Source organism: Hemitrygon akajei, chromosome 19 (genome assembly GCF_048418815.1).
Source record: "Hemitrygon akajei chromosome 19, sHemAka1.3, whole genome shotgun sequence".
Taxonomy (NCBI): Eukaryota; Metazoa; Chordata; class Chondrichthyes; order Myliobatiformes; family Dasyatidae; genus Hemitrygon; species Hemitrygon akajei.
Genome location: NC_133142.1, coordinates 51,189,458 through 51,203,218, shown reverse-complemented (window position 1 = coordinate 51,203,218; position 13,761 = coordinate 51,189,458). Strand labels below are relative to the sequence as shown.

Sequence of the window (13,761 nt, the reverse complement as noted above, 5' to 3'; positions counted from 1 at the left end):
AATTGTGGACTTCAGGAAGGGGAAGTTGAGGGAACGTGCACTAGTCCTCATCGAGGGTCAAGACTGAAAAGGGCGAGTTTCAGCCCTTCCTCTGATCACACAGCCTCCCAGTAACATACGGCTGACCTGGTGAGTATGGAGATAGGGAGGATTTAGTGAACTAATACACAATTCTGATGCCAAACCAATTACTGAATAATTGGATACTAGTTTATTCATGTTCTAGTTTGGACGACCTTAAACTGTTGAATTACTGATGTTCAGTTGCCAATCTCATTTCTGACCCCATGGATGTTTGACTAGAAAATAAAAGCAAAAATGCTGGAAATACCCCTTTGGGAAAAGAAACAAGGTTAACACTTCCATTTTCCCATTCCTGCTTGATTTAAAACATTAGCTGTTTCTCTTCCCTCAGATGTAACCTGCCTGCTGAGTGTGTTCCCAGCATTTTCTGTTTCTATTTCAGATTTCCAGCATTTGCAGTTTATTAGATTTGTATCTGAACCTGATGCCGGATCACCAACGTCATGACACCCGATATCCCTCCCCATATTGTGGATGCGACAACTAAGACCTTTTAAATGACAGGATGTTCTTGAAAAGGGACAAGGGCAACCTCACATCTTCCTAAGGAGGGGCAAGAGAGCTCCTCAATTCTGGCATAAGTGTCACTGGCAATTGATTAAGCCGTAGAAACTGGAGAGGTGAAAAGCTGAGGGAGAGATGGTTATGCTTAAAAAAATGCTCAGAAACAAGAAACGCAGTTTTAATAAATTTCAATATGTTTTAAAAATAAATTTGATCCCTTACACCAAGTACTAGACCAATGTCAGAATTAATTGCAACCAGGATGATAATTCTTTGAAATGATGCAGCCCAACAAGCATTTGTATTAAAACAAAGACCAGTATAAGAAAGAAAAAGAGAAGTCAATTTGACCTATTGTTGCATTCTCTCCACAACTTTACAATTACAAAAGAATTTAAAAAATAATGTGTGCAAGGTAACAGAGTAAGATAAATCTTGTTTATCAGCTCAAAGCATTTACACTAATTGTTAGCACTAATATGCATTTTGGGAGCAGTGGTCTCAACAGTTGACCAGTGAATGTGCTTCTCAGTGCATTGATTTTCAGCCTAATATTGCCCAGCACAGGGAATTTAAGCTCACACAGTCTTCAATTCCAGTCACACTTGGTTTAGAAACATGAAATCACAATACAGTGCATTTTTTGGAGCAGTGGTATCAAAAGTGCACTTTAAAAAGTTAACCAGTGAATGTCCTTCTCAGCACATTGATTTTCAGCCTAATATTGCCCACCACAGGGCAGTTCAGCTCAAAGCCTTTAATTCAGTCACACTCGACTTGAAAACATGAAATTGCAAATACTGTGCATTTTAGAGTTCAAATTGACATGGTACAGAACTTAGTGTCAACACTGATCTTTTTTTTAAATTATGTATTCTCTCCACCACACAATATCAGAGAAAACCAAGCGCAGTTAACAACGGCCAGAGTCTGGGCTCAGTACTGCTCCATTCAACTGTAATTGTCACTTTGGCCTCCAGCTCCAAATCTGAGCTCGTGGCCAGTTGTTGCTGCAGGTTGTCCCTTGCCACTCTTTGTACGAGTTCTCTGAACTGTGTCACAACTAAAGCAACCCCTCCCCTCCATCAAATACCCAGGGGGCAACTGTAACCATGTCAATTTATGGATCAGATTGGTTTATATTTCAGATTTTAGAGGAGTGCTAGCTGCAGAAAATGTAAGTCAGTATGTAGTTTCCAGAAAGCCCCTCTGCTATTTAAGCTGCATAAGGGGCTCACTGGTTGGATCATTTCTGGAATGTATATCTTGCTATGGTGGATTCTCACTTTAAAAATGCTGCATTTGGTTTGGTTACAACTTCAAAAGTTACAGTTTTTCAGGGAAAAAAAAATCGATATACAGATTTCAGGCAAAGCTGGTTATATACTGTGAAATTATCCACAGAACTACTTGAGTGAAAAACGATCTAGAAAACATAGTTGTGTGGTAAAGTGATAAGGCTTCAAAATTCTGATTTGTAAGTGAATTTGAGACAGCAATAGCATTTCCATTATAAATCCCATTAGGACCCTCTCTTTGCTCACCTCCTGATTTGTCCATGATTTTCTGCCTATCTGTCTGTGTTTCTTTGCCTCTCTCTCTCTCTCTCTCTCATTGTATATCTGTTTTTACATCAGCTTTATTCTGTTTGTCTCTCTCTGCCTGCACCTCTTCTGCTCTACTCAGCTGTCTCACCAGCTATTTCTTCAACAGTTCTTGGTAACTTTTACTTTCTCAACAAATCCAATTTGCAAGGCACTTAGGAAGGCAGATGCATGATAGAAAAATGGAGAGGTATAGGGGAGGGAACAGTTACAGTAAGTTATAAGGTCAGCACAACATTGTGGGCCAAAGAGGCTGTATTGTGCTGTTATGTGCTACGTAAATCCAATTACAAAGCTAGCATATTACCTGCAAAGATGCACAAACCTCAGCATCATGCCTTATTAAAGCTGCATTAACTATTCTGTGCTTTCAGGGACCTGTTACAAAGTTCAAATATTTTCTGTGATATGAACACTAATGAAATCCTTCCCCTCCCCACCCCACAGAACATGCAACACATTAGCTGCAAGCTTTGGTGGTGATCACCATTCTCTTGATATTAATGGAGGGAGATGACCAAGGTCAGGCAGCTGTAGAGAGGGTCAATCATCTCAATGTCTTGCTTGTTCATGCCAACAGAAAGTGGCATTGATTTCCAGAGACCATGCCACACTCCCTTCAGTGATTAGGAAGGGTTAAATTGCAAGATAAGGCTCCGTTACTGATGTTGGCCTTTTAGGATGGGTTAATCTCATGATGCAGGTTTTGGTCCTGGGTTTGCAATATTCTTCTTTCACCCACCAACTCAGATCAGTGACTCACACGGGACAAATGATCCCACTTATCAAATATCTTTGATAAGTGGAGACAAGAAAGATAAAATCAGAATCAATAGAGGCCAGTGTCACCTCCCCACAGATCTATACCATCAACATTGGCCAATTGTGTCCCTAACTCTCTACCCATTGTGTTGCCTGTTCTGTTACACTGGCTGATCAAGGACAGAACTAAGAGCAATCCTGGACTTAATGAGAAACTTAAATGGTACTTATTGATCCTTTGACATAGAATAACTTGCCCAAGTTTAACAGAGATAATGCAGAAGGAAAGTGCAGATCTGGGATTTCTGCAGCTTAGTGAATTGCGTTGACAGGATGGAAGGCTTGTCAGCTTGGTCCCGTTGATATGCTTATAGAATGGTGCAGCAACACTTGGCAGGATAGTCAGGGGCATACACTTGGTTGTCAGTGCCGCAGGTAAAGTAACTATATTCCTTTCCTTTCCACTCGTAGTACACTTCAGTGACGGGAATGAACTCAATTGTCTGACGCTGCCAAGAGAAAAAGAACATTCAGCTTAGTTAGACTTTGAGGTGTGTCCGTGAATCCACAAGTCTGCTGAAAGTTGAAAAAGGTGGTCTCTGCTGGGGTTAGAGGACTGTGAATGTGTGTGGCTGGGAGGAGACGTGTTTCACTGCTGTTGCAATGATGCCTGTTACGCTGTTTTCTTGTGTTCTGCGCTAATCTGCCGAGTATTGTGGGATTGCTGTGTTAGCACTGAAATGTGTGGCAACACTTGTGGGCTGCCCCCAGCACAACCTTGGGTGTGTTGGTTGTTAACACAAAGGATTTCACTGTATGTTTTGAATTTCATGTGATAAATAAATCTGAATGTGAATAATGAATAACAAAAAAGGTTTACTGTATTGAGACAGAAGAAAGATATTAGGGTAACACATACAAAATGCAGGAGTAACTCAGCAGGTCAGGTAGTATCAATGGAAAGGAATCAACAGCTGACATTTCAGGCCGAGGCCCTTCATCAGGACAGGAAAAGAAGGGGGAGGAAGTCAGATAAGAAGGGTGGGGTGCAGAAGGAAAGGAGTACAAACTGGACGGTGATTGGTGAAGCAAGGTGAAAGGGAAGGTAAGTGGGAGCAGAGATGATTTATTTGAATTGTTCCAGAGATGAGGGACTCGGATTAGACAGAAGAAGCTGTCAATGTGCTCCTTGGTGAAATGAAGGTTCAGGGGATACAATTTAGGTAGGGCAATTGGAAGGGAACTGTTCCCATGTCTGTTCAGCGCGCGGATCAGGGAACAGAGATTTAAAGTGCAGGACGAAAGTGAAGGGAGGGATGTCTCAATGCAGAGTAAACGTGATCTAGAGGTCTCTGATTGCGAGAGAGAGGAAATAGAGCCTTTTGCGGCATTCAAAGGGGAACTGGAGGGCTGATAGCACACAGTGAATGAGCAGAGATGGGGATGTGTTGGATTGAAGATCTGACATGCACTTAAGGGATGAGGGCGATAGACGGCTGGATGGAAAAGCCAGCAAGGTCTTGATGCTCCAAGTTTCCTCCTTCAGCACTCTAGGATTCTGAAATCTCTGATGCATTGTCAAATCACCCAGACGGGGCAACTCACCATAAAGATCCCACAAAACCATCTTCAGAACAGACAACAAGGGTATATGAGGAAGATGCAGTGAGATATTGAGAGTTTCAGACTTAACTTGAAACGCACCTGCTGTATTATAATAGAGGCTCTTGCCAGCTGGGTTCGATGCTGCTGGATGGCCTGCTGAGAAGCCTGAGTGATCTTCATTTCAGGAAACGCCACTATAGGACTGACCTAGGGTGACCAAGAAAGGAACAAAGTTCAACTTTATTGTCATTTGACTGTAAATATATACAATGAAATGACAATCCTTTTGCTTTAGAATATATTTGTATTATTATTTAGCAAAGGTCAGAAAAAAACCTAGCTTGAAGTTAGAGCACATAGTTCAGTACCCAAACATTTCTGCCTCATTCTGATTTAGCTCCATCCAAAACTGACTAAACTTCTAATTCTTAATGTCATCCATGGAAACCTATTGAATATTGAAAGGCCTAGGTAGAGTGTATGTACATGGAGTCTAGGTCCAGAGGGCACAGCCTGAGAGTGCAGTGATGTCCCTTTTGAACAGAGGTGTGGAGGTGTGGCTAATTTCTTTAGCCAGAGGGTAGTGAATCTGTGGAGTTCATTGACACATATGACTAAGGAAGCAAAACTATTTGGTATATTTAAAGCCGAAGTTGATAGGCTCTTAATTAGTAAGGGTGTCAAAGATAATGAGGAGAAAGCAGGAGAATGAAGTTGAGAGGGATAATAAAAGCCACAATGGAATAGTGGAGTAGACACAATGGGCCAAACGGCCTAATTCTACTACTACAAATGTCTTTTGGTCTTACGGTATAAAATACAACCTAGTCCCTTCAAGGAATAAGAGGTGTGAGATGCTCAAAGCTATACAAAAGTTTAAATCAAGGTGGAAGGAGAGTACTCCAGGACATATTCGGTTGAAAACAGAACACCACAAGGTAGTGTCTGCAGTCCATTACTATTTACCATAATGATAAATTACATATTTGAGGAAGTTGAACATAGTGTGGGGAAATCCTTATATGCAGATGATGGGGCTTTATGGGTGAGGGGTAGAAATCTAATTTATATACAAAGGAAAATGCAAGATGCAATTAATAAAGTGGAGGAGTGGGCAAATAAATGGGGTTTCAAATTGTCTATAAGTAAGTCGCAAGTGATATGTTTCTAAAGGAATCATAAACCAGTTTCTGTGAAATTATATGAACAAAAATTTAGACCAAGTAAAGGTAATTCGGTTCCTCGGTTTGTTATTTGATGAGAAACTTACATGAAAAAAGCAAATTGAGAAAGTTACAAACAAATTTGTAAAAAAATAAACAACTTATTGAGGTGTATTGCTGGACAGGATTGGGGTGCGAACAGGTTATCGCTATTAAGTATTTATCAAGCTCTAATGAGGGCTACCTTGGATTATGGATGTGTAGCATACATGTCAGCTGCAGAAAGTAATTTAAAAATGCTGGATGTCGAGCAAGCTCAGGCCCTCAGGATATGTAGTGGTGCATTCAGAACATCACCTGTATCAGCTCTTCAAGTTGAAACGGGAAACGTCATTAAGACTTAGAAGAATAAAGTTAATGCTACATTACTGGGTTAACATCATGGGGCATAACAATTCACATCCAGCTAAAGCTATACTAAAAGACTGCTGGAAACATCATAATTCAAATTATAATAGTTTTGGATGGATCGGGGATGCAGTAGTGCAAAAATATGGTCTACACGAGCTGGAATAGAGCCCTACAGTTCCATTATCTGATGTTCCTCCATGGCTCTTTACAATACATACAGTGGATATAAACCTTCAACAACTTTTTAAAAAGTCTAACTGTGGAATCAAACTGATAGTACACGAATATATATAGACCTGCATTTAAAAAAAAAATTAGTAATATTTACGGATGGATTGAAAGACCCTAGGTCTGGCCACACAGGTATTGCAGTTTACATTCCTCAGTGCAAAACTAACATTAGGAAAAGAACATCGAACCATTCATCAGTGTATACAACAGAATTAATGGCAATATTGAGTGCATTATCTTGGATAGAAGAAAATAATGTCAAAAAGGCTGTAATTTGTCCAGACAGTTTGTCTGCATTAATCTCTATCAAATCAAGAAAATCAGAAAGTCGACAGGATATTTTATTGGAGATTCTATGCAAGTTGTACATACTGACCGAAAATGGGGTAGAAGTAAGCTTGCTTTGGGTTCCTGCTCATTGTGGTGTGGAGGGTAATGAAAAAGTGGACATTATAGCTAAACAATCACTCAAATCATCTATAATAGAGGTCCAGATCCCTCTAAGCAAAGCGGAAGTCAAAAGCATTATAAAAACACGTATTGAGGAGACATGGCAGAAGCATTGGGATGAGAGTGAAACAGGGAGACAACTGTTCAAAATACAAAGGCAAGTCAGATACCAAAGAATATCAGGTGGTCATAGAAAGATAGAAGTGATCATCAATCATTTAAGAATTGGTCACACAAGTCTTAATTACACATTATATAAAATAGGGCAACATCCAACTGGGTTGTGTGAATACTGTAATCAATCAGAAACAGTTGAACATGTATTGATAAAATGTAAGAAGTATGAAGGAGAAAGAGTGAAGATGATAGGAGCGCTTCAGATAAACAAAGAAAATGCTGTGGGTATAGAAGACATTTTAGGTGGGTGTTCAAGAGAAATACAGGCCTGTATCATGAAGTATCTGAAAGACTCCGGTTTATTATATAGAATGTAGGGAATGCAATTCTTTTCATTCCTCCTGTTTATCAAACCATCCACACTCCAGTCTGGTAGGTGGCGGTAATGCACCTTAAAGCTGGGGGGCAGGGTTTGGGGGGGAGAGGAGGAGGGGGGAGGGGGAGAGGGAGGGGGAGGAGGAGGAGGAGGAGGAGGAGGAAGAAGAAGAAAGTATATTTTTGTCACAGTGGAGAACGTTGATCAAACTAAGGGTGCTATGTGTTGTTGGAGGAGCTGTCCTGCCAGTGTGATGTCGAACTGAAGCTCAGACTGTCTTCTCAAGTGGAAGTAAAAGATACTCATGGCATCATTTTGTTCTCTCAGTCATCTAACCCATATTCAATATCATAGAAACTGTATCTGGGTGCGGTGTTAGGGGACATTCTCAGATCATGGAAGTCCTTTATTTAAATCTTCCTGAAAAAAAGATATACAAAGGAAAGAATAGACAAAAAAATGGTTCTAAATGTACAGACAATGGGGAAAAGAAGTAATGATAGACCTCTGGAAACTGTTTTTTTGGACTGCAGCCTGTCTCTCCTACAAGTTCTGAAATCCCTCTGATGTCCTTCCCAAGTCATAATAAGCAATACTTTTCAATCATTAAAATTTAGATGAAAAACATATAAGTCTAATAATTCCTGAGTGATAAAATTTCAACTAAAGTTGAAGAAAATTAATGTTAGAATGCAGAGAAGGCTTGTCAGGATAGATATTCTGTTGTGTAACAGAGCCATACAACACAAACACAGGCCCTTTGTTCCAGGCATTTTGGTGCCGGATGTGTGGTGACACTTGCAGGGTGCTCCCAGCACATTGTGTTGGTTGTTAACAGAGGCAACACATTTCACTGTCTGCTTTGATGTGATAAATACCATGGTTTGAAAAGGTATTCAGCCCCCACAATTATTTTCACATTTTCTAAATTTAAAATATGTTGAAGGAGGATTTTTGAGCTAATCTACAAAATATTGTGCATCATGTCAACTCAAAAGAAAAATTCCAAAACCTGTCAACAATTTAATAAAAATAAAAAAAAAACAAAATTGTGAGGCTGAAAACATATTCATCCCCTTTGAAATTACTATGCTAACTTTCCTCAGTAACAAAACTTTATGGAGCAGACTTGATGGGCCAAACAGCCTTCTTCTGCTCCTATGTCTTATGGTCTTTAACAACTCACCCAATTTGTTGATATAGAAAATTGGAGATTGATCTGTTTTCAATGAATTTATAAGAATAAACACTTCCTCTATCTGTAGGATTCAACAGTATGGTAGATTTTCAACAGACCAAACCCAAATGAAGTCAAAAAGCATTCAAGGCAAGTCAGGGAAATGATAATAGAGAAGCACAAATCTGGGTAAGGGTACAAGACCATCTCAAAGGCAATGAATATACCTCAGAGCTCAGTGCAGTCCATAGTGAAAAAGTGGAAAAATATGAAACCACAGCCACTGCCTAGGTCAGGCCGCCTCTCTAAACTCAATTGAGAAGAATGGCATTTGTAAGAAAGGCCACTATGATACCAACAGTCACTTTGAGTAAGCTGCAGAAGCCAGTGGCTGTAATTAGAGAGGAAGTCCATGGCTCCACAATCTCTAAGGCCTTGCACAATAAGGGTATTTGTGGAAGAGTGGCAAGGAAGAAGCTCTGGCTTTAAAAAAAAAGCATACCCTTACCTGTAATGACTTTGCAAAACGTCACTTAGAAGATACTGTAAAGGTGTGGAAAAGGTTTAGTGGTTGGATGAGACTACGGTGGAACTTTCTGGCCTCAACACTAAGTGTGGCATAAATCTTATACTGCTCATCATCCTAGTACCACCATCCCTACTGTAAAGGATGGTGGAGGTAGCATCATGCTATGGGAATGCTTTTCAACAGCAGGGATTGGAGATCTGGTCAGGATTGATGGGAAGATGAATGCTGCTAAATACCGAGAGATCCTGGATAAAAAGCTTCCAGCCTCTGCTAAAAAGCTTATACTGGGGAGGAAGTTCATCTTTCAGCAGGACAATGGCCAAAAACACCCTGCCAGAGCAACCATGGCGTAGCCTCTAATTAAGATAACTGATGTCCTAGAGTGGCCTAGTCAGAGTACTGAACATTTCCAGCAAGAATTCAGATTGCTGTCTACCGCTGCGCTCCATCCAACCAGGCACAGCTTGAGTAATTTTGCGAGGAGGAATGGGCAAATCTTGTCCATCATATTATGCAAGGCTAATAGAGACCCATCCAAAAAGACTACTGGCTGTAATAGCTGAGGAAGACTGTTCCACTAAGTATTGAGGGATGAATACTTCTGAAGTGCTGACATTTCAGTTTTTGAATTTTTAGTTTCTCATGCTTCACAATTACCCTGCTTTTTGGGCTCTACTGTGAAAAAAAAGGAGCATTTGATTCACAAATTAGAAATATCTCAGTTAAATTGATCAAAATCTCTGGTTGTAATGCACTTCTATGTGAAGAAACAGTTGAGGCTAAATCCTACTAAGTACAGTGAATAATCTGAATTTGAATCTGCTAGCCTTTTGTTGCTGATCTACACTAATCTCATTTGCCTCCATTAGGACAGTATCCTTCTACACATTTATTTAAATGTTTGTCTGAATGTTTCTCTTGGATTTCACCACCTCCTCTAGCAGCACATTGCAAGGATCAAGAGTTCATTTCCCAGTGAAAGTCAGGACCTGAGCACTGGTTTTCACTTCAAAAAAAGCAAAGACAGGCTGAACAAGGAACTATATTGTTCCAGTTACAATATTGTGCAGCAGTGCAGGTTGTCAGGTGGACTGGGGAGACTCGGTGAGTACTGACAGGCTGCATGGATGGGTGAAGACTTGGCAGTAGAACATGGAAAAATTTTGGGTTATCTACACTTGAACGCAAAATGTAGATCATTCTTAAAATGGTGAGAAATTGAAAAGTGAGAAGCAGACAGAAAAAACAGCTGCAGTGAAACTTTGCAGTAAAATACTTCTGTGCCCAAGTTAAATGTTTATGGCTTCATAATGAAAGGACGAGAGGCTGCCCTTCCTAACTGACCAGACACCAAGTTTTCTGACGCCATTACTAATTCCCCAATCTCATGTTCCAAGTCACTAGCATTTACTTCAGTTACTCTATTCTTTTTTAAATACATAGTTCAAAAACCATTTATGTATTACTTGCTAGTGCACGCTCATATTCTGTCCTAGACTTTAGAATTTTGAACAGTCCATCAGATTTCCTGGGAATCCATCCACACTAGCTCACTATTGTGCTTTCTGTAATACCTAATTATTTTTATACATTACTTATTTTAATTCATAGTAATTTTAATGTATTGCACTATACTACTGCCACAAAACAACACATTTCACGACATTCATCAGTGATAATAAATCTGATCTTGATATTTTTTTTTAGCCATTCTTTGTTGCTTTTTAGAGTTTTCCTAATTACCTTCACAGAAGCAGGCCTTTATGTGCCAGTGAGTGAGAGAGAGCGAGAGAAGGAGACATGCAAAGGAGAAAGTGAAAGAGAAAAAAGACAGAGAGGGACAGTTAGTGTACAAGTGCACATAATGTCAAGGAAAAACTGAATAGATACCCCATTATTCCCCACTGGCTCTGCACAGATTTGCCCCTCATTAAGTGCTGCCGTCACATGCCCACTACTGATATCAGACTGCACAATGACTCCTTTAACCAAAGCGGTTTTAAACAAGACTTTCTTTCTTACCTTAGCTTGTTCATCAGTGAAGATACAATCCCCAGCCATTTTGTCATAAAGCTCTAAAGAAAGTCCACTTTGTTGATCAGCAATGTTTTCAAAAATGTTATTTTTCCTGATCAAGGAAGAAAAAAAGTTGCAATTTCTTTGGATGCACAGTTCCAGAAAATTATTTTTAACAAATCCATTTGAAATGGAGTTCACTACAAAACTGGTGTTTAATACATCAAGATAGAGATCCGCTTCTGCAAATGTCTGTCCCTTGTACAGATATCTGTAGCAAGCAATAAATTAATCTGTTCGGGTTTCAGTGTCTGTGTAGACACAAGGGACAGCAAGCGCTGAAACTTGGGGCAAAGAACAGGATGCTGGAAGAACTCAGCAGATCAGGCAACAGCTATGGAGAGAAATGGACTGACGACATTTCAAGTGCACTCTTCCCTCTTCCATCCATCTATCACCCCTCCTCACCTCTTTATACTATCTCCCCTCTATGTTTCAGTCCACATAAAGGTCTCAACTCAGAATGTTCACTGTCCATTTCCCTCCACAGATGCTGCCTAACCCACTGAATTCCTCCAACATCTTGAGCATTTCTTCAGTATTTGTGTTTAGTCTTGAGTTTTATTGCTTATTTTCCTCTTGCAGAAGGAATATCTGGAGGAGGCTGGTCAGTGTCAATCATGGATGTTGCATCCTAGTTGTCTGCGCATTCAATACGCAAGCCAGGGCAGTCATCCTCATCAGTGATCACTTGTATGTGAGTATGATTCTTCTCCTGGTGGCTGATCTGCTCACTTGTGGGTCTTGAGATGATTGAAAGGCTGATCTGTGATCCACAAGTCCTTTTGCAGTGTCGGCAGGTGTAGGTCATGAAGTGGTGGTGGATGCAGCTGGCTAGCCCTTTCCCAGTCTCCCCTTATGCTGAAGCCGCTTAGTCTGAGTGGCAGGGTGGGGGTATTCTTCGAGCTGTGCAGTCCCCTCATCAACAGTCCTTCTCCAGATTTTCCTATCCTGTGCTAATTTCTCCCATCCATTCGGGTTGACGTGGCACTTCCTCAGATGGGTCTTGATATTGTCCTTGAACTGCTTTTTCTGTCCTCCAGGAGTGCACTTTGCATCTTTGAGTTGGCCAGATAGGAGTTGTTTAATGAGACAGGAGTCAGGCATGCAGATGATACGGCCGGACCCATAGCAATCGGTGCGAGAATATTGTCAATATTAAACCGGTCCGCGGTGCAAAAAAGGTTTGTGACCCCTGAATTATGGACTGCAGATCCTCCCCAGAGTGAACTACGATGACATTGTCATCTGCATATTGGAGCTCCATGATGGAAGTAGTTAACACCTTGCTCTTTGCCTTGAACCTGTCAAGGTTAAAGAGACTTCCCCTCCACCCCCACCTATCTGCCCTGTAGAGAATCTGAACTCCTTCTGGGAGGTCTTGGCCTGTGAGGTGAAGAATGATTGTAATGAACACAGCAAAAAAATTAGGGCAAACGATGCAGCCCTATTTGACCCTGGTCTGAACCTTAAAAGGTGCTGTTTCAGAGCCACTTGCTGATGACTATTGCACTCCTATTGATACGGAGAGAAAGGTGTTCCCCATGCAGCAGACTCCCCCTCTCCATGCAGCAAAGGAAGAGCAGAGACCGATACAGTTTGGCACCAGTGGTGTTGCAGGAGTTGCCAGTCAGCATTGAACTCAATGTAGGGTTGCCTCAGGGACTCCAGCTCTGGATTTCTCTCTCGGGGTTTACTCCTGAAGTTTTCCCCATCAGTGGGTATAGCAGCAAGGCTGAGATCAGAGTTTTCCTTCTCCTGGATGAGCCCCATCTGCCTGGAGTGGCTGGTTTTAAGACGCCAGTAGTCTGCCTTTGCCCCTTCTCCTGACATTGGAAATGGTTCCACCGGGCTTAGTAGTTACGCCACAAGTGAAGGCTGGAGTTGGTGTCAGAGGCTATTTGAGATACGCATCATTGGAAGCATTTAATAGGTAATGGGAGGTCATCCCCATTATTTCCCTCCTCACCCTGGCTATGACCACTGTCAGTAAAGGTGAATTAAAACTGATTCTCAAGAACAAGGACATAAAGCTCATGTTCCATTTGGTTGAACAATAAAAATTTTCAGCGGGGTGAAATTGTCTGAGAGCTTATAACATGCATGTTCATGTGTAGCGATAATTACCACACGATATCACATTAACGAAATGTATTCAGACACCATTCCCAGACAACTACGGTGTGCTCAACTGTTGCAGGGAGTTTGATCACCAAAACTCATTCAATTCTTCATTCAACCAACTACTACACCTTAGTTCCACCTTTCCCTCACTTTCCAAGTTCGTCCTCATCTGTCTCCCTCCAGGAAATATGGCCCTTGGTTGAAGAACACCTCCCTCCAGGTCTCATAACTTCAGAGCTTAAGTATTATGATGCCACAAACATCAGCTGAAGTCAGAACCTGGTTCTCTGGAGGCAGGAAGACCTGAGGCAGTGGTTTTGCTTGCTGTGCCTTTCACCTACTCGATCCCTGACTTCTAACCATTTCCTTGGCAACTCCTGCCCTCAAGACCCTCCTCCTAGCTGATAATTTCACCAGGACTCTACCACTAACAAAATACTCTTCTTATGCACTCCCCAATCCTTTCACTGTCAACCCCTCCATTATCCCCTCAGTTACCTTCCCCTAAATGATCTTCGCACATCAATTATCTCCCCTCGTGAAACCCT

At 41.1% G+C, this 13,761-nt stretch overlaps 1 protein-coding gene across 1 annotated transcript in view; it reads right to left on the bottom strand.

The window, feature by feature from the left end:
- Nucleotides 1-750: 750 nt before the first annotated feature.
- The window catches only part of LOC140741921 (protein SSUH2 homolog), a 64,293-nt gene continuing 51,282 nt past the window's right edge, over nt 751-13,761 (bottom strand). The window contains exons 11-13 of the mRNA XM_073072490.1: nt 11,036-11,141; nt 4,659-4,766; nt 751-3,463 (exon numbers count right to left, since the gene is read on the bottom strand). Coding sequence (XP_072928591.1) covers nt 3,323-3,463; nt 4,659-4,766; nt 11,036-11,141 — 355 coding nt within the window. The 3' untranslated portion in view covers nt 751-3,322. The remainder of the gene's footprint in view (nt 3,464-4,658; nt 4,767-11,035; nt 11,142-13,761) is intronic.